This window comes from Mesoplodon mirus (genome assembly GCF_964341445.2).
Source record: "Mesoplodon mirus genome assembly, chromosome: 11".
Lineage (NCBI taxonomy): Eukaryota > Metazoa > Chordata > Mammalia > Artiodactyla > Ziphiidae > Mesoplodon > Mesoplodon mirus.
In genome coordinates, this window is record NC_138987.1 from 85,688,537 (window position 1) to 85,710,786 (window position 22,250).

The 22,250-nt window shown below is 35.9% G+C and overlaps 1 protein-coding gene across 1 annotated transcript in view; it reads left to right on the forward strand.

Moving 5' to 3' along the window:
- ABCC9 (ATP binding cassette subfamily C member 9) overlaps positions 1–22,250 on the forward strand; it is a 145,412-nt gene that overhangs the window by 72,922 nt on the left and 50,240 nt on the right. Inside the window, exons 19-25 of the mRNA XM_082635944.1 lie at positions 620–658; positions 2,118–2,219; positions 4,387–4,471; positions 5,811–5,891; positions 13,983–14,120; positions 14,249–14,374; positions 18,799–18,895. Coding sequence (XP_082492070.1) covers positions 620–658; positions 2,118–2,219; positions 4,387–4,471; positions 5,811–5,891; positions 13,983–14,120; positions 14,249–14,374; positions 18,799–18,895 — 668 coding nt within the window. The remainder of the gene's footprint in view (positions 1–619; positions 659–2,117; positions 2,220–4,386; positions 4,472–5,810; positions 5,892–13,982; positions 14,121–14,248; positions 14,375–18,798; positions 18,896–22,250) is intronic.

Below are 22,250 nucleotides of genomic sequence, written 5' to 3' on the forward strand. Positions count from 1 at the left end.
CAATGAAATAGATATAACTAAATTTAATTAACCAAACACCTTGTTTTACATATATAATATCAATCAGTAATTAATTATACCCAAATGTTGTAGTGTGACCATGCATTGTGCGTGTCCGTCTTTCTTACCAGTTCCTTAAGGGCCAGGCTGTGTCTAAACCCTTCAAGTTTAGAGAGCAAAAAGTATTTCTTGTTATGCCTTAGGGTAACTGATTAGGAATTTAGATAGATTAAATTCAAATATTAAAGGTAAGGAGCGCTTGGAAACATCAAATTCTTGTATAAACTAGGAAACTGTTCTGCAAAGTTTACCTAAATCTACACAGGTAGTTGGAGCAGAGATGGGGCTAGAACATGTCCATTGCATGAACCCAAATTATATATGAAGGAGAACAGTGCTGTCCTTCTTTTGGAAGCTTACTAAGTAATTATTTCCTCACTGATGAAGATGTAAAAGAAGACAGTCATTTATCTGGTTTGTCTTTAGGACTCATATCAAAAACTATTTGGGAAATGTAGCTATTTTATATGTTCAATGTTTATCTTTTACCTGATATGTACACTCATTCATTCTATATTTATATTTCATAATTAATGAACATTGTTTGCCACACTTGCAGTGTAAATGAATCTGAACCTTCTTTTGAAGCAACCAGAAGGTATTATTTCTATTTTAATCTGCATTTAATAAGAGTAACTTCCTTCATCAGACTTTACCTGATCCTCCATCTCTTACTCCTAGTCATTTTATTCATTCTGATAATGCACAAAGTCATTTATTAAAATGCGCTAGCAATATTTCCAGTAGCAGTAGTTCCCAACATTTGGAGGTTGCTAAAAGAATTAATTTGCCAAACAAAATGGCCCATTGTGTCAACTGTTATCTTCTCCGTGAGTCACATGGGTCTCAACTTTGGCTGAAACTCAAATGTTCTTAGCGAATTGGATTTGGGATTTCATAAAATAAAATTGCATAAGAATTAATATGTATAATGTGTATGAGTTAAAATGTGATGGGATCTGCTTCTAAGCTGGAGCTGGAGAGCCAAGTGCTTCATCCATTAAAAACAAAAAACAAAACAAAACAAAAAAACCTTAAAGGACCCGGGGCAGGGAGGGGGGAAACAGACATGCCAGAGGTTGGGAACCACTGTTTTACCACACAGATGGTTTTGTAAGAGACTGCTAGCATACTATATATTATCATGCCTTCTAAACTCCTAAAACATAATGTTTCAGGATGATCTCTGAGCATTTCTTACTTTTTTCTCTTAACTTTATTCTCTTTTAACCTTAATTCCTTAATTAATACTTACAGACCATAAACTAACTGTGGAAGTGTGAATTTTAAGTTGACCCCTTCCCTACCCCAATCTCATCATCTTCTGTATCTTCAACTCACATGCATTTTCCTAATTATTGCAAATTAAAATCTGATGTATAGACATCTGGTAGAATTTGCAAGCCAAAAAAATGGGGGACAGGGAGAAGGCTATCATTTTTTAAAAATAAACTATTTCAATATGTATTGAAATATGTGGTTTTTAAATGTGTAGTTAGTTTCATTATTGAAATGGACTCCTCATGATCACTCTTTGTTTTGAAATATTTATATTATCTATTAATATTATCTATTACTTTAAAATATGTTCATGCAATTAAGCCACAAACACATACTATAATTACAGTATTAATTCACATCTTTTTAAAGATATTCGTATAAAATTCAGAGTTATGTAAAATGCTTGTAATATAAAATAAAATATCCGTGGCTATTAGAGAGTTAATTGCTATTTCTCTTTAAATTATTTTTTAAATTATAGTCATTTAAAAAAATAACATTTTAATTAATCGTTCATACCATAAAATACTTCTTTAGCATACCAAAATAAAATTTGCACCTTGTGTGTTGTTTTAATTAAGTTCTCATCCCTTTAATTTAGTGGAATATTTAACCATTAATTAATAAGGTTGATGATGGTTAAAATGTTCTCTTTTAGAAGTTCCCCATTTCTGTCTTTGAGATATTTTATCAACTTTCATTTTTCTTTGTTATCCTAAAATACAGATTCAGCACAGCACCCTTGCTGTGTTTTGTTTTTCTTTTCCATTTTCCAGTAGGAACAGGTATTCTGTGGCTTACGCAGCTCAAAAGCCTTGGCTATTAAATGCTACAGTGGAAGAAAATATTACCTTTGGAAGTCCTTTCAACAAACAGAGGTAATTTTGAATGTATAAAATTTAGAACTCAAATGAGCAACTATTTCTAATTCCTATCTTTGGTTCACGGTTTCTGGAGTCTTTTTGTTTTAAATTTTTATGGGATTATAGTTGATTTACAATGTTGTGTTAGTTTCAGGTGTACAGAAAAGTGAACCAGTTATACATATACATATATCCGCTCTTTTTTAGATTATTTTCCCACATAGGCCATTACAGATTATTGAGTAGAGTTCCCTGTGCTATAGAGCAGGTTCTTATTAGTTATCTATTTTACATATAGTAGAGTGTATATGTCAATCCCAGTCTCCCAATTTATCCCCCCACCCTTATCCCCTGGTTCTGGAGTCTTTGTATCGGGACTTCCTTTCTTCTCTGTTTGCCCTGCATCTGTCCTCATCACCTGGTCTATTAAGTCAACTCTTGTAAGAGAAGCCTTGTTGGAAGTTTCAGCCCATCCTATACAATTATTGAGAAGAATTTGTGCACCAAAAATAAACAGCCGAAACCGAAGTGTGTGTGTATGTGTGCGGAGGGGGTGGGCATGGTGCTGAGGTTGTTGGTAAACAGAAGAAAAATCTCAGTAAGGAGCAGAAGAAGGGTTAACCGTGGACAGAAGAAAAGGAATACGGGATCTGAGGGGTCTGGTTACTCGGAGCAGCCAGAATACGTCCTCTTTCAGTCATCTTTTAAACACCTGCTGGAGTGTACAAAGGCAAGACCCTTTCCTTAAGCCACCTGCATGAGGGGTAGGGAGTGTCCTAAGACCCTGAGCTGGGTTCTGAATGTTAAGGAAAATTAGGTCTGGGGAGAAGCATGAGGAAGGGGGAAGGGAGAGGAAAGTGGGGGAGGAAAAACTCAAATTACATGGGATTGTTTGGGGCCTGGGAACAAACCAGACAGAAAAGGATCTGTGTGTATTGATGGCAGCAAACTAGATTGTAAAGGAAGGCTGAGATGAGACAGTCAAGTGCCTTAAAAGCCAGCCGGATATAAATCTGACATTCGCAGGAGGCACAGCAAGTGTTAGAAAGGGGACTAACAAAGTAAATGTGATCTGGCAGTGTCATAAGAGATTTATGTGGGATGAATCTGTATTAGGAACAAAAAGACACTTAGAAGTTTGTTGAGATAATGATCCAGGCATGCTGTGTTTGTTGCCTGCACTTGGCAGTGACTGTAGAAATGGAAGAAGAAGAGATGGTTGACAGAAAAGTATTCTAGAATAAGAATGGACAAAATAAGAGCAGGGGGAAGAAAAGGGAAGAATCAAGAATGACTTGAATATTTTAAGACCAGGTGATTGAGAAAATGAAACCATGGATATTTTCCCTAGCACTCCCAGTACCCATGCTTCCCTGTATTTCCAGTCCGTCCAATTTCCAGATCCAGCCTTAGGTCAACTTGAGTACATCAGTCCTCATCATCTTCCGTTTTCTCCTCCCTTTCAGCATCATGATTGTGGACACAGATTCCCCACCTATAACCCATGCTTTAGCCCCAGTGAGCCTCCTCTTATCCCTCACATGCACCGTGAACTTGTTCACCTTCCTGCAGTTCCTTAAGCCACCCTTCCCTCATTTTCATTCCTGGAAAATTACAGCTCACCTTTCTGGATACACCTTACAACTCGCCCCCTCTCAAAGACGTCACTAATTTCTCAGAGCAGTCGGTCATTTCTTCCTGTGTATTCTAGGAGCACTTTATACCTACCCATCTATAATGTTCAGTACCTAACAAGGTACATTTTTATTATATGGTTCTATGTCAATCTTCTGCTCCATTTAATAGTTTTTTAAAAGAAATTTTAACCACTTTTTTCACTGAAGTATAATTTACAATGTTGTGTTAGTTTCAGGTATACAGCAAAGTGATTTAGTTGTACTTATTTATATCTATTCTTTTTCAAATTCTTTTCCATTATACATTATTACAAGACATTGAATATAGTTCCCTCTGCTATACAGTAGATCCTTGTTAATAGTTTTATAAAAGTGGGAACAAATATCTATTTATCTTTGTGTCTACAAGCCTAGTGTAGAGGCTAGTATATACTAAATTGTTCAGTAAGTGTTTTATTTCAACTTCCAAGACATTGGACCTGGGACTTAGTTTATGGGCAGTATATTAATAGTGATCTAAAAACTCAAAATGTTTTCTCCCAAAGGTACAAAGCTGTCACAGATGCCTGTTCTCTTCAGCCGGATATTGACTTACTACCATTTGGAGACCAAACTGAAATTGGAGAGAGGGTAAGCTATGTGTATGTAGTTTAATTAAACAATTAACACAAATCTAGAAAGTCTTCTGGTTGTCTTTAACCTTTCATGGAGCAGGAAAAATCTGAGAGCTCTGGAATTATGTGTTTTCTGAGTGACAAGTTCTGGGAACAGGAGCACAGGAGTTCTTGATGCCACGCCTCTTAGGTATTTGTTGACTAACCTAAGGACTCCTGTGCTTACGTACTCCTGTGCTAGCATACACTTCACATTTTGCTAGCTGCTTGAGAGTTCTCAAGGGAAGGGAATCAGTCCCTGACTTTGATCAAATGTATTTTTACTTATTTGGAGTTTACTTTAAATTGGTTTGGAAACTGAGATTGCTTCTGACAACTTCTTCCACTCTTGTCAACATCCATTTATTCCTGTTAAAAGGTTCTTTTTCCTTTGTGTAAACAGGTTTTACATTGGCATCATACTGTTCTGTGACTAGCTGAAAAAGTATTTATACCTGTATGTAATCATTTATAGCAATGTTGGCTAAAATTTTTGACTCTTATAGGCAGCAAGTACTGGGCAAAAGGCTTTATGAGCATTATTTACTTTTACAGCAAATCTGTTATATGGGTGTTTTGTTATCAGTGTATTGCAGCCAAGAAGACCAAGGCTGAGAAAAGTTAAGGAACTTGCCCAGTCAGAGTCATTGGTGCAGGTGGGATTGGTCCAACTCTGTAGTCTGTGTTATTCATGGCTGTTCTTTATTGTAACCTAGTAGAGTGCTTAAGACATGACCTGGACTTCTCTGAGTCTTCATTTCCATGTGGGGAATAATGCCTACACGTTGAAATTGCTCTGATGAATAATAGAAATAAGGAATGGAAAGCCATTCACACCAGCCTGGCGCATACTAAATGCTCAATAAATACTAGTTTTTCAAATTTTTATAATCAGTACTTGATTATAAAAGCATATTGCTGTGTAGTTCTGTTGAACAAAACTTGTAATATTGAATTTAAGAGGCATGTGTTCAGTATATTACAGACACAATTCATGAAACTAGAAACAATTTGGGGATTACTTGCATCTTCAGCACTCACCTTGGTTTATGGTTATTAATGATTTGGTGCAGCAGAGTTCTCTATCAGAGTGAAAAGAGGATTAATGTTATCAGTCAGAAATTACCTTAATATAATTCAAGTATTGACCACTAAACAGCTTGCATTTTATCTTACTAATGTTATCACAATTTAATTAATAAATTACCATTAATTGAAGATTCTTTTAGAGAAGTTTGTATTTTAAAGGGAATTTTTTTATCAACAGATCATCTACTAATATAAAAGGTGGATGTTTATGGATATTTCTTCTCTAGGGCATCAACTTGAGTGGGGGTCAGAGGCAAAGAATCTGTGTGGCCCGAGCTCTCTATCAAAATACCAACATTGTCTTCTTGGTAAGAATATGGCCTTTTCGTTTCTTTCTATTTCATTTTTCCCTCTGGACAAATGAGTCTTTAAAGAGACAAGTCAAGTAACTCAAGGAAAGACAGTTTAACTTGTGAAATTACAGAGAATTAAGGGGAGACAGATCCTCCGAGTACAAATCAAATCAACATCAAGATGAGAGTTGGGGGATCCAGAGGGACTGAGGTGCCGAAATGGTTACTTATATGAGTTTTTAAATCATGAGGATCATTAGTGAAAGAGTATGGATGGTGCTGGATGAACTGGACAGGATCATAGGTCTTCTCATTTATATTTGCTAGCAAAAAAAGAGGGGCTGGAAAATATACTCTTGGTGGACATAGGGGTTAGTAAGTATGCAACTCAGGCTGTGGATAAGATATATCTGTGAAGCTTCCTGAAATTATTCTTAGAAATCTTGGTACTAGCCTAGACCTACTGAATCATAATCTATAAAGGCAGAGTTTAGAATCTGTATCTTAAAAAAGCTCCATAGATGATTGTCTTGTATTTATATCCTGGGTTGATAACTTGCTTCTACCTATGGATCCACAAATAAAATTCGATGATTATGTTGATTATGAATTTGCTCTAGTTTGGTTTCTCCAGAAGGATGTAGCCAAAATAACTTAGCTTACAAATAGACAGTGTATATTAGAGACCAGCAGCCTATGTAAATACATCCTTCCCCTGCTTTCTCCTTCTGTGCAGTTATTAACCATTTATAAATCTGGTTCTCCAACCTCCTTTAGAGTTTTCACTCCATCTAAAATCGAATATCTTCAAATTTCGTGGAGTTTTCCACTAAATTTGGATCCATTACTGGGGATGGGAGTAGAATTTGGACATAGTGGTGGAAGTGCACTTCAGGTTAATGTCCCTAAGAATACCTGTCCCCCAAATGTTCCAGAAAACACCACCATAAAAGCTATACCAGTATCTAGCAGTAACCTACGTAATTATAAATCCTTTTCATAATGGGTGGACCCGCAACTAGGAATGACTTCTTGAACTTTGAGATCAAGTAATGATTGAACCACCTGAGGACCAAGTGACTTGGAAATCTGAAAGAGACAGAGGTTCTCTGAATGTAGTATTCTACTCCATTTCATTTCACTGCCTTCAATTTAATGACCCTTACTTCAGTTGTAGAATCATGGGATTCAAAGAAGTCATAGTGCTAACACTGTGGATTCCCAGCCATTCATTATAGAATTGCTTTTTGTATCATCTCTAACAGCTTCTTGATGACTCTCTCTGAAGACAGATTGCTTATCTTTGAGGCATCCTTTCCTTGTTGGTCCGTGTGTGGGTTGCTATAACAAATTGCCATAATTGGTGGTTTACACAATACAAATTTATTATCCTATAGTTCTGTAGGTTAGATATCCGACATGGGTCTCACACAGCTGAGATCAGAGTGTCTGCAGGGCTGTGTTCCCTTCTGGAGGCTACCGGGTAGAAAAGGCTTCCTTGCCTTTGCCAGCTCTAGAGGTTGCCCACATTCCTTGGCTCACAGCGGCCTTCCTTCATCTTCAAAGCCAGCATCTCTGACCATTTTTACTACTCACTTCTCCCTCTCTTCACATCTGGGGAAGTTCTCTGCTTTCAAGGATTCATGTAATTAGTTTAGACCCATCAGGATAATCTTCCCATCTCAAGGTCTTTAATCTAAATCATATAGACATACCTTGGAGATATTGCAGGTTTGGTTCCAGATCATCATAATAAAGCGAGCATCACAGTAAAGTGTGAGTCACGTGATTTTTGGGTTTCCAAGTGCATACAAAATTTTGTTTACTATACTGTAATCTCGTAAGTGTGCAATAGCATTATGTCTAAAAAAACAATGTACATACCTTAATTAAAAAATACATCATTGATAAAACATGCTACCCATCATCTGAGCCTTCAGTAAGTGATAATCTTCTTGCAATAGTAACATCAAAGATCCTTGACCATAGATCATTGTAACATAATAATAATGAAAAAGTTTGAAAGTATTGTGAGAATTACCAAAATGTGACACAAAGACACGAGGTGAGCAAATGCTGTTGGAGAAATAGTGCCGATAGACTTGCTAGACGCAGGGTTGCCACAACTCTTCAATTTGTAAAAATACGCAACTCTGTAAAGCACAGTAAAGTGAAGTGCAATCAAACGAGGTATGCGTGTATCTGCAAAGTCCCATTTGCTATTAAGGTAACATAGTCACAAGTTCTGAGAATTAGAACGTGGACATCTTTGGGGACCATTATTCTGCCTGCTGCAGATAGCTTTCATTATTGGAAAGTTATTATGTGATTGAAATCTGCTTCTGTGTATTTTCCATTAATTGATTCCCATTCTGCTTCTGCAGCAGCAAATATATTTCTTTTATATAGCCAAAGTTCAATATTTTAATATTATTGTCATTACTTGCCTTAATTTACTTTTTTTCTAGGCTAAGCAAGCTTAATATTTTTAATTCTTTGACAATAATATAATTTTAATAACTTTTTTTTTACCTTTTCTTAATTCTGGATGTAATAGTGTTTGTCAGGGTCCCTTTGAAAAAGCGTGTTCTAGATGCACTCTGATCAAATCACATAATCTTAAAACTAATAGATCTTATGATCTAAATATTATAGTTTCTTAATTGTAGCCTAAAATTGAATAACGTTTTAACAGCAACAGAATACTGTTGATGTGTTTTAACAATTTCCCCCAAATGAAAATATCTTACACTTCTATTGTTTAAAAATTCACAAAGCACTTTGAATCTCAGTATTATCTCATTTGATTCTTATGACTGTACTGCTAGGGTAGATGGTATCCTCATGTGAAGTGAGGAAACTTATACATAGAAAGGTCAAGTGCCTTACTCAAGGACTAATGACTAGTGAGTGATACAGTCTGGGCTAGAACTCTATGTCTTTTGAGTACTGTTTTTCTGATCAGCTAAGATTCTCTGGTATTTTTTTTAAAGTTTTACTCTCAAGTTACTACCTGTGTTGTCTTTTTCTTTCCTTTCCCTCTCTCCCTCCCTCCCTCTCTCCTTCCTTCCATCCTTCTTCCTTTCCATCCATCAATGGTTAGTGAATGTCATCAGTGCCATCTTATGTGCTGGGTAAAGGAAACAAAGTTTTCTCCTTTGTTATTCCTATCTTTAAGGATCTTACTTGTACAAATAATCAGTTAAGGTTTTACATTTTGCTCTGATCTCTAGTTAACCTTTATCAAATTAGCCTTTACACTGTATCAAAGTCATGTGAAACATCTTGATTATATATCAAACATATTAGTTATTTTTAAAGCTTTGTAGCATCTATAAATGTGCTGTATCAGTGAATATATTTTTAAGAGGTTATTTCCAAAAATGTGTCCATAAATAGTATACTACTAAAACATATTCATTGAATACAGGAAAGACTATATTAGTGAGAACCATATATATGTATATAAAAATAAATAATATATTACTGAAAATGAAGAACTGACCATTCACTGATTTGGCCATTTGTCAAATTGTCTTGCACTCTTTAAAGAAAGTATCTCCCCAGAATGTTAATACACAAACTGAATCGTGAGAAATGATCAGCAATCCATCAACTCTAGATTATTATTAAGTTATATAAAAGGTTACATTTTACTGCAACACCAAGGTGCCACATAATGAAGCCATGATGCCACATAATGAAGCCATATACATGATAGCAATCATTATTAAGGGCTTTTTATAACCTACTCATGATTCTAAATACTTTATGTACATGAACTCACTTCATCCTCACAATAACCCTATTAGGTTTGATATTGTTATTATTAATGTTACCTTTATTTATGCAGTGATAATGTTGAGGCTTTGAGGGATAATTTATCCAAGGTCACACAGATAGTATAGTGAAGCAAGGATACAAACCCAGGTGATCTAATTCCATAGCCTGTGTCCTTAACCACTGCACTCTTCCTCGTTAAGAGATTCCTGGAAGTCACTAAATTCTCACTGTGGTGCTTTAAAGGGTTTAGCACAGTTAATCACCACAGCTTTATTTATAAGAAAATAATAATAAAATAATGCTTTTAAAATATTTTACAGAGACTTTTACAACATTATTTGATCTTTGCAGCAAACCTGTGTGCTCTCTGACAGGTCTCTTTATTATACCCATTTTACAGATGAAGTGACTGAGTTTGAAAAATTGCCCAGTGTCAGAGATCTACTCTGTTAACTACTTTCAAATATGCAATACAGTATTATTAACTATAGTCGTAGTGCTATATATTCTATCCCGAGGACATGTTTATCTTACAACTGGAAGTTTGTACCTTTTGACCACTTTCACCCATTTTCCCCAACCCCGCACCCCCACCTCTGGCAAACACCAATTTGTTTTCTGAATTTATGAGTTCACTTTTTTTTAAATTTTGAATTCCACGTATAAGTGAGAGCATATAATATCTGTTTTTCTCTGTTTGACTTATTTTACTTGGCACAATGCCATCACAAATGGCAGAATTTCCTACCTTTTTATGGATGAATAATTTTTCACATTGTCTTTACCCATTCATCCATTGATGGACATTTAGGTTGTTTCCATATCTTGGCTATTGTACATAATGTTATAATGAACATGGATGTTCTTAATGAACATTGAGATAATAATTTCATTTCCTTTAAATAAATACCCAGAAGTGGAATTGCTGGATCATATGGTAGTTCTATTTTTAAAAATTTGAGGAACGTCCGTACTTTTTTTCCATGGTGGCTGCACGAATTTACATTTCCAACAGTGCACAAGAGTGCTCTTTTCTCCACATCCTCACCAACATTGGTTATTTCTTGTCTTTTTGATAATAACCTATCTAACAGATGAGAGGTGATATCTCATAGTTTGATTTGTATTTCCCAGATAATTAAAGATATTGAGCATCTTTTCATGTTCTTGTTGGCCATTTGTATGTCTTCTTTGGAAAAATATCTATTCAGATCCTCTGACCATTTTTAAATTGGATTGTTGGAGTCTTTTTGCTATTGAGTTGTATGAGTTCTGTATATATTTTGGATATTAACCACTTATCATATATATGATTTGCAAATATTTTATCCCATTTCATAAGTTGCCTTTTCATTCGTTGATGGTTTCCTTTACTGTACAAAATCTTTTTAGTTTGATGCAGTCTCACTTGTTTATTTTTGCATTTGTTCCTTTTGTTTTTGGTATCAGAATCTTAAAAAAGCATTGCCAAGACCAATGTCAGGGAGCTTATCCACTATGTTTTCTCCTAGGAGTTTTATGGTTTCAGGTCTTATGTTCATGTCTTTGATTCATTTTGAGCTGATTTTTATGTGTGATGTAAGATAGTAGTCCAGGTTCATTTTTTTTTACATGTGGCTGTCCGATTTTCCCAGCACCATTTATCAAAGAGACTATCCTTCCCCCATTGTATATTCTTGGCCCCTTTGTTGTAAATTAATTGACCATATGTGCATGAGTTTATTTCTGGGCTCTCTGTGTTTTTTCCATTGATCTATGTGTCTGTTTTTATGCCAGTAAGATACTGTTTTGTTCATGATAGCTTTGTAATACAGTTTGAAATCAGGAAGTATGATACCTCCAGCTTTGTTATTCTTTCTCAAGACTGCTTTGGTTATTAGGGGTTTTTTGTGGTTCTATACAAAGTTTGGAATTGTTTGATTCATTTCTGTGAAAAATGTCATTGGAATTTTGATAGGGATTGCATTGAACCTCTAGATCATTTTTGGTAGTATGGACATTTTAACAATATTAATTTTTCCAATCCATGAGCACAAGACATCTTTCCATTTATTTGTATTTTCTTCAGTTTCTTTCATCAGTGTCTTAGAGTTTTCAGTGCACAGGTCTTTTACCTCCTTGGTTAAGTTTATTCCTTAGACATTTTATTCTTAAGTTTATTAAGTTTATTCCTTAAACATTTTATTATTTTTGATGCAATTACAAATGGGGTTGTTTTCCTAATTTCTCTTTCGGATAGTTTGTTATTAGTGTATAGAAGTGCAACTGATTTTGGTATATTGATTTTGTATCCTGCAACTTTATTGACCTCGTTCATTAGTTCTGTTAGTTTTTTGATGAAATCTTTAGGGTCTTCTATAGAAAAATGTCATCTGCAAATAGAGATGGTTTTACTTCTTCCTTTCCCATTTGGATGTCTTTTATTTCTTTTTCTTGACTAATTGCTCTGGCTAGGACTTCCAGTACTATGTTCAATAAAAGTAGTGAGAGTTGGCATTGTTCTTGATCTTAGAGGGACAGTTTTCAGCTTTTTACCATTAAGTATGATGTTAGCTGTGGGCTTGTCATATATGACCTTTATTATGTTGAGGTATGTTCCCTCAATACCTACTTCATTCAGAATTTTTATCATGATTGAATGTTGAACTTTGTCAAATGCTTTTTCTGCATCTATTGAGTTTATCATATGATTTTTATCCTTCATTTTATTATTGTGGTGTATCACATTGATTTGCAAATGTTGAACCATCCTTGCATCCCTGGAATAAATCCAACTTGGTCATGGTGTTTGAATATTTTACTGACTGTTGAATTCAGTTTGTTAATATTTTGTTGAGAACTTTTGCATCTATGTTCATCAGAGACATTGATCTGTAATTTTCTTTTCTTGTGGTGTCTTTATGCTAGCTTTGTAAAATGAGTTTGGAAGTGTTCTTTCCTCTTCTGTTTTTTGGGAAAGTTTGAGAAGGATTGGTATTAATTCTTCTTTAAATGTTTGGTTGAATTCACCACTGAAGCCATCTGTTCCTGGACTTCTGTTTGTTGGGCCGTGTTTTTTGATTACTGATTCAACTCACTTGCCAGTAATTGGTCTGTTCAGATTTTCTAATTCTTCATGATTCAGTTTCTGTAGGTGTTTGTTTCTAGGAATTTATCCATGTCATTTAGGTGTCCAGTCTGTAGGTATATCATTTTTCATAGTAGTCTTATGATCCCTTGTATTTGTGTGGTATGAATTGTAACGTTGCCTTTTTCATTTATAATTTTATCTGAATCCTCTCATTTTTTCTTGGTGAACCTAGCTAAAGGTTTATCCATTTTGTTTACCTTTGCAAAAAATCAGCTCCTAGTTTCATTGATCTTTTCTGTTGTCTTGTTAGTCTGGATTTTATATATTTCCACTCTGATCTTTGTTATTTCCTTCCTTCTACTAACTTTGGGCTTAGTTTGTTCTTTTTTTCTAGTTTTTTTGAGGTGTAAAGTTAAGTTGTTTATTTGAGGTCTTTCTTTTTTCTTAATATAGGCATTTATTGCTATAAAATTCTTTTAGAACTGCTTTTGGTGCATCCCATAAGTTTTGATATGTTGTGTTTCATTTTCATTCATCTCAAGATAGTTTTTGATTTCCTCTTTTGATTTCTTCTTTGACCCATTAGTTGTTCAGGAGCATGTTGTTTCATCTCCACATATTTGTGAATTTTCCAGGGATGGAGTTTATGGCGAGAGTGTGTCTCAGCCTTTCCTACTTATTTTGATATATTTCCTCAGTTGCTTAATGTGTCAGAATCACTCAACTAGTTTCTGGATTTCTTTCAGAGGGAATTGCTCCATGTGTAGCTGTATATTCAGTGTGTCCATGGTAGGAGAGAAATTCAGGAGCCTCCTATGTTGCCATCTTGGTCTAGAGTCTACACCTATTTTTATTATTTAAACTTTATTGATAAAGTTTATTGATAAACTCCAATTATCATTTCATTCAATTGATAAACTCCAATTATCATTTCATTCTTTGTTTTCGTGTTTTGTTATAGGTTGTCAAGTAATGTTGGTTTTTGAACTTGGATATTCTATACATAAGAATTCAAACTACTTCGAATACTGTTATTTACTTTTTAAATTAGTTTTTAAGTGAAAGAGAAAATAAAAGCTTCATTTTTAATTTAGTACCTTTTTTGTAATTTAAAGTTATTCAGAGTCTGTTTATTATAAATAGGATTTGTGAGATAATCTGCCTTTAGTTATTTGTATTTCTGCTTTCTGGAGGATTTAGTTACAAAGAGAATATAAAAATGTTTCATCATCTCTCCATTTTACTTGTTGTAGGATGATCCATTTTCTGCCTTGGACATTCACTTGAGTGATCACTTAATGCAGGAAGGGATTTTGAAATTTCTCCAAGATGACAAGAGGACACTTGTTCTTGTGACTCACAAATTACAATATCTAACACATGCTGACTGGGTAAGAGTTTAAAAGAAATTTCATTAATTTTTATATTACAATTATATAAATGCTTTCTGAGATAAAGATAATTCTCTTGGCCAATTAAGGATTTTGGTCACAATTCTTCTAATATGTGCTTTCCTTAGATCATAGCCATGAAAGATGGAAGTGTTCTAAGAGAAGGAACTTTGAAGGACATTCAAACCAAAGATGTTGAGCTTTATGAACACTGGAAAACACTTATGAATCGGCAAGATCAAGAACTAGAAAAGGTAATTGCTCAGAGTTCAGAAAAGTTCAGAGTTGAGTTCAGAAGAGTCAGAAATATAGTGCATAATTACTAAAAAAACTTTTAGAGAAATATTACCATTTAATGTTTGATGATATAACAGTCCTTACCTGAAATCTGAAATAATTGTATATTTATATATCATTAATTGATAGACTACTTTGAAACTAAAAAATTCTGTGATATCTTTCAGATGACGTGTTGTCAGCCTTTGAGAGGAATTTTATTTGAATTGGAGGCATATTACAATCATATGTGTGTTTAAAACTTAAACTACTTGCTCAAGCATGCTATTTCCTCATTTTAACTTATTTTTCCTTATGTATGTCTTATTTTCCTCACCTGTAATATGAGAGTATTTTCATTCACCATTTACAAGTGGAGGGTTGTGGGCAAAACAAAATCTGAGATGGTTTTGAAAGAAGGAAGAGCTATGAGCTGTGGGTATAGTGGTAAAACATGTCTGGGATAGATTTGGGGGGTGAAGGAAGGTAATCAGAAGGAAATAACAATAAAGCTTTATATTTGGATAGTTTTTAAAGTCCACAAAGCCTTTTTACATGATCTCTGTTAATTCTCACAACATAAGCAAAAAATATCAGAAAAAAGTAAAGAAAATATGATCTCACTCTTACAAATGAGAAAACTGAGGCTCAGAGAGGCTAAGTGATTTGCCTAAAGTTGTACAGTACATATAATAAGTGGTACCAATTGAATTTGAACCCAGGTCTCTACCCAATGTAATTCCAGTATAATGTAAGTATAACATTGAATGAAATGATAGCAGAGTTGGAAACCAGATTGAGTATGATAAAAGAAGAACTCATGGTTGAGAGGTGAATTATAAATTGAATTAGTTAATTTTCAAAATGTTTTCTCTTGAGTTGGGACTAGGAAGTGTCTAGAATTCAGTAGTCCTGGCTAGGAATGAGCATTATAAAATGAAAATGTTTATATCAGCAAATTTCTGAAAAAATCAAGAAATTAAAATATATTATTTCATAAAGGAAAAATGATCTATGTTTCAATAGCAAAAGGAAGATAAAAAGTCAGACAAACCATGGGATTGCTCTGTCTTCTGCAGCTTTGCCAAAGATCTCAAAAGTAAACTACAAACTTCTCAAAATATGGAAGAAAAGATATATGTAAAAGTCTTGAAGTAGACTAGGACAAATCACAGAACCTTCGAAATGAGGATATTCATCAAAATATGACAATGTACAATTGGCAAGAGCCCACTAAAGAATTATGTGGTGGAGTGCTTGATTGTAAACTTACTGGGATGGCTCCAAATGACATTTTTTCAGTGGTCTAGATGCCAGGGACAAAAGAAAATGATGTAAGCTTAAGGAGTGGACCATTTATGGTTTACTTTGGAAAGAAGATCTGGAAAAACACAGACAGAGAGAGAGAGGACGCTCTTGGCTTGATTTTTTAGTAATACTGATTATTGAGCAAGCCAGGAAGAAAGTCCATTACATTGTGTTTAGAAATGAAGTGATCACTCAAGATAGCCTAACTCTGTAATTAAAGACACATCACAGGGTTATAAATCAGCTGAGGGAGATATGGAGCAAGTTAAGGTGTGGAAAGGGCAAATCCAGTTGCGGGGTTAACCAGTGGCCAGTAGAAGCCAGCATGAACCATGCACCTGCCCAGAATCCTCACCTGGGGCTGGAGGGAGGTTACTGCCATCCAGAGAAGGACAGGCACCTGAAATTCATCTGAAGCCAGGAAGAGCCACACTGTGGGGAATAAGACTGCAACACCTTGGGGAAGTTTTTTGTTTTTTGTTTTTTGTGGTACGCGGGCCTCTCACTGTTGTGGCCTCTCCCGTTGCGGAGCACAGGCTCCAGACGCACAGGCTCAGCGGCCATGGCTCACGGGCCCAGCTGCTCCGTGGCATGTGTGATCTTCCCAGACCGGGGCACGAACCCATGTCCCCTGCATCGGCAGGTGGACTCCCAACCACTGCGCCACCAGGGAAGCCCACCTTGGGGAAGTTTTCATAGAAATAGCTTCTGAATATGTTCTGTGGCAGGATGGGGTATTTGCCTAGAACACTGGTTCTCAACCAGGGTCACTTTTGTCTTCTTGGGGACATTTGGCAACATCTAGAGACATATTTAGTTGTCACAGTTGTGGAGCAGGTGCTACTGGAATCTAGTGGGTAGAGGACAGGGATGCTGTTAAACATTCTACAGTGCACAGGGCAGCCCCCATGACAAAGAGTTTTCTGACCCAAAATGTCAGTAGGTTGAGAAAGCCTGGCTTAGAGCCAGAGCAGATCAAGCAAGTGGACAAGGGAGTGAAACTAAAGAACTCACAAAACATCCCATCTCAGGGCTTTAGACAGATCTGTCAGTTTAAGGGTTAAGGAATAAGGGGGAAAGAATATGTTAAAAGGATAGAAATGGCAGCTATGAAAAGGAGAAGTGTATAACACTTTAAGCTGATTTAAATGTTATTAAAAATTCTATCTTGGATGGCATCACCCATTGTTTTCATAATGTTATTAAGCAAAATAAAGTAGCATCTTTGGACATTTCTTCCCCCAGCCTCCAACCCACACCTTGACCTGACCCTTCACAGGCATTCAGTAAATATTTATTGGATGAATGAAACTAAATTTGTATTTACTTAATCCAGATATCAACACAATTTAAAATATTCAACCTCAAATGAGCTTAATATGAGCATTTACTTATAAGAAAAATGACTAAAATTAAAATCCCCAAGATGTTAAATCTTTTGTTCACACAGATTGGCGAGTTGAACAAGAACCAGATCCTCTGTTTTTCCATGTACAGGTTTATTTCATTTCGTTACACTATACACAAAGGATTAGGTCCTTTCTAATTTGGGGTTTTATTTACTCTCATGTACAAGTGTTGGTTTTCATATCGTTAGGCACAATTAAAACCTAATGTAAATGTGATGAATTGGGAGATTGGGGTTGACATATATACACTAATATGTATAAAATAGATAACTAATAAGAACCTGATGTATAAAAAAATAAATAAAATACAATTTTTTTAAAAAGCTAATGTAAAATTGTCTCTGAAAAAATACTATTCAAGAGACGCTTTCACTTTTACTTTTTTTTAAATTCAAGAACTTGGAAGCGACAGAGCCTTCTAGAATATCAAGTCTCCTAAATCACACATGTTGTATAAGGCCAAACAAACAAAAACAAAACAGGACCACTATGTAGAGACTGATCACCAAAGAATTAGTGGTTTATCAGTGTCGCAACTGTGATTCTTTTTTTTATGTCAGCATGTACAGGAAGCTCTCAAATTACCATAGATTCGAAAAGTCTGTGGCTGTTATTTGGAACTCAGAATGCATTTCCCCACAGAAACAGGGAGATGGTTAGTTTCCCAGACTGTCCTGCAGAAGCTGATTTAACCCACAGTGTAACTGAACTGATGCTACTAGTCCAGTTACGAAGCCAAGGGGGCGGAGTGTTGGAAGCAGAGAACTGGAGAAAACAAAATGCTTTTCCCTTTCTCAGCACAAGACAAGTCAGGAGCAACCCTTAAAAATTTGCAAAGTTTGTTTTCACCATTTTTCTCTTCTTTCTGCTTATCTTCCCTTCCCAGGGCTTTCTCCTAAACTGCTAGGCAGCTGAATACCCTCCTTTCCCATTTGCTTCAAAATTACCCACCTTCTGGGCTTCCCTGGTGGTGCAGTGGTAGAGAGTCCGCCTGCTGATGCAGGGGACACGGGTTCGTGCCCGGGTCCAGGAAGATCCCACATGCCGCGGAGCGGCTAGGCCTGTGAGCCATGGCCGCTGAGCCTGCGCGGCCGGAGCCTGTGCTCCGCAATGGGAGAAGCCACAACAGTAAGAGGCCCGCGTACCACAAAATTACCCACCTTCCTTCAATTTCTATTGAAGTCCTTTTCTTTTGTGCCGTTCCCTTAGTGAGATGCTCAGTCAGAATTTCATCTCGATTTAATAATTCATAATATTAGTGGATGACTGATAGTGCTTTAACCAATCCAGAAACATGCATTTTTCAAGGAAGATATTTGTTAACATAGATGACTTTAGTTAGAAAAATTACAGGAGTACATGAAAGTGACATAAAAGAGCAATGGTGGATCCAGGCTTTAAGGCTAGGGGAGGTGTCCCCCTGCCCCTGGGGTCAGCTCCATCAAGTTTTTACTACTTTTCCTGGCTTCTTACTGCCCTACACCTCTGAGCTCTGAGACATTTTCCACAAACCTCAGGCATTACTCCTATGACAGGAGTTGCCCATCCATCTGTAGTGTGAACAGAGCCCAAGACCCAGAAAGGTAACTAAGGATTGGTTCTTGGTACGTGTGGGTCACTGATTGATAAGTAGAACTTGACTGTGGCTGTGAGCTCCTTGAATGATAGCACAGTGTTTCCTGTAGGATATGGAAGCTGACCAAACAACTTTAGAGAGGAAAACACTCCGAAGAGCCATGTATTCAAGAGAGGCAAAAGCCCAACTGGAGGATGAAGATGAAGGTAGACCTTTTTTTATGTCTGACACATTCAAATGGGTAATAGGATGTGAAGGTCGTTCTTTAGCAAATGATGTGCGCATATGTCAGTGAGGAATGACTAGCCACTTTGCAGCAGGTGGAAAGGCCAAATCAAATACATAAAACTGAAATGGAAAGAAAAAGAGTGAAGGAAAGGTGTGTGCGATCAACCAACAAGCATCTTGAGGGACTTCCCACAGTGTGTCTTAGTATTTTTGTGTTGTGTGTGACAGAGAGCTGACAGGACAACAGGTCTACATCATTGCTCAGATAAATTGGAAAGGTATAGTATAATAAAATGTCTGTCCTTTGGAAATAAACAATAAATGGGGAATATGGAGAAAATACTGCTTTGAAAGACATACTTGAGTCAGTAGGTTCTTATGGGGTTTTCATGATAACACAGCAATGAAGACTAAGAGGATGAGAAAGCTGTTTGTTATGTTTCAGTTTTCTGGATCTAGTAAGGTATAGCAGGGAAAAAAGGTTTATGGGAAATTTGAGGAATAAGCGGAAATAGTTACATGACTTTGACATTTGTTGCCGAGAAGTTTGTAAGATAAACCACACTTAAGTCCGTAGAGTAAATGCACTATACTTCATTTTTCCTACATGTTTTTTGCTTAAGACCACATTTCTACAAGCCAGTTAAGAAAGAGAAATTATAATTTCAAACTGAAGGACACCAAAATATGTTATCTTTACTCATCATATGATAATTACTGTGTTTCAATAAATTCTCATTAAGTAAATAAATGAATGAATAAATGAATTTTGTACTCCAGTTTCTTAGATTTAAGAATTTCTTTTAACATCTTTATTGGAGTATAATTGCTTTACAATGTTGTGTTTGTTTCTGATGTATAACAAAGTGAATCAGCTATATGTGTACATATATCCCCATATCCCCTCCCTCTTGCATCTCCCTCCCACCCTCCCTATCCATCTAGGTGGTCACAAAGCACTGAGCTGATCTCCCCATGCGATGCAGCTGCTTCCCACTAGCTATCTATTTTATATTTGGTAGTGTATATATTTCAGTGATACTCTCCCAATTCATCCCAGCTTACCCTTCCCCCTCCCCCGTCCTCAAGTCCATTCTCTAAGTCTGCCTAGAGAATGGTGCATCAGAACCATTTTTTCTTTTTTTTTACTTTAGATTCCATATATATGTGTTAGCATATGGTATTTGTTTTTCTCTTTCTGACTTAATTCACTCTGTATGACAGACTCTAGGTCCATCCATCTCACTACAAATAACTCAATTTCATTTCTTTTTATGGCTGAGTAATATTCCATTGTATATTTGTGCCACATCTTCTTAATCTATTCATCTATTGATGGACACTTAGGTTGGTTCCATGTCCTGGCTATTGTAAATAGTGCTGCAATAAATATTGTGGTACATGACTCTTTTTGAATTATGGTTTTCTCAGGGTATATGCCCAGTAGTGGGATTGCTGGGTCATATGGTAGTTCTATTTTTAGTTTTTTAAGCCCCCTCCATACTGTTCTCCATAGTGGCTGTATCAATTTACATTCCCACCAACAGTGCAAGAGTGTTCCCTTTTCTCCACACCCTCTCCAGCATTTATTGTTTGTAGATTTTTTGATGATGGCCATTCTGACCAGTGTGAGGTGATACCTCATTGTAGTTTTGATTTGCATTTCTCTAATGATTAGTGATGTTGAGCATCCTTTCATGTGTTTGTTGGCAAACTGTATATCTTCTTTGGAGAAATGTCTATTTAGGTCTTCTGCCCATTTTTGGATTGAGTTTTTTGTTTTTTTGATATTGAGCTGCATGAGCTGCTTGTATATTTTGGAGATTAATCCTTTGTCAGTTGCTTCATTTACAAATACTTTCTCCCATTCTAAGGGTAGTCTTTTCATCGTGTTTATGGTTTCCTTTGCTGCACAAAAGGTTTCAAGTTTCATTAGGTCCCATTTGTTTATTTTTGTTTTTATTTCCATTTCTCTGGGAGGTGGGTCAAAAAGGATTTTGCTGTGATTTTTGTCATAGAGTGTTCTGCCTATGTTTCCCTCTGAGAGTTTTATAGTGTCTGGCCTTATATTTAGGTCTTTAATCCATTTTGAGTTTATTTTTGTGTATGGTGTTAGGGAGTGTTCTAATTTCATTCTTTTAAATGTAGCTGTCCAGTTTTCCCAGCACTGCTTATTGAAGAGGCTGTCTTTTCTCCATTGTATATTCTTGCCGCCTTTATCATAGATAAGGTGACCATACGTGTGTGGATTTATCTCTGGGCTTTCTATCCTGTTCCATTGATCTATATTTCTGTTTTTGTGCCAGTACCATACTGTCTTGATTACTGTAGCTTTGTCGTATAATCTGAAGTCCAGGAGCATGATTCTTCCAGCTCCATTTTTCTTTCTCTAGATTGCTTTGGCTGCTTGGGGTCTTTTGTTTTTCCATACAAATTGTAAAGTTTTTGTTCTAGTTCTGTGAAAAATTACATTGGTAGTTTGATAGGGATTGCATTGAATTTGATAGGTAGTTTGATAGGGATTGCTTTAGGAAGTACAGTCATTTTCACAATGTTCATTCTTTCAATCCAAGAACATGGTATGTCTCTCTATCTGTTTGTATCATCTTTGATTTCTTTCATCAGTGTCTTATAGTTTTCTGCATACAGGTCTTTTGTCTCCCTAGGTAGTTTATTCCTAGGTATTTTATTCTTTTTGTTGCAGGCGTAAATGGAAGTGTTTCCTTAATTTCTCTTTCAGATTTTTCATCATTAGTGTATAGAAATGCAAGAGATTTCTGTGCATTAATTTTGTATCCTGCCACTTTACCAAATTCATTGATTAGCTCTAGTAGTTTTATGGTAGCATCTTTAGGATTCTGTATGTATAGTATCATGTCATCTACAAACAATGATAATTTTACTTTTTCTTTTCTGATTTGGATTCCTTTTATTTCTTTTTCTTCTCTGATTGCTGTAGCTAAAACTTCCAACACTATGTTGAATAATAGTGGTGAGAGTGGACAACCTTGTCTTGGTCCTGATCTTAGTGGAAATGGTTTCAGTTTTTCACCACTGAGAATGATGTTGGCTGTGGGTTTGTCATATATGGCCTTTATTATGTTGACGTAAGTTTCCTCAATGCGTACTTTCTGGAGAGTTTTTACCATAGTTGGGTGTTGAATTTTGTCGAAAGCTTTTTCTGCATCTATTGAGATTATCATATGGTTTTTATCCTTCAGTTTGTTAATATGGTGTATCACATTGATTGATTTGCATATATTGAAGAATCCTTTCATTCCTGGGATAAACCCCACTTGATCATGGTGTATGATCCTTTCAGTGTGCTGTTGG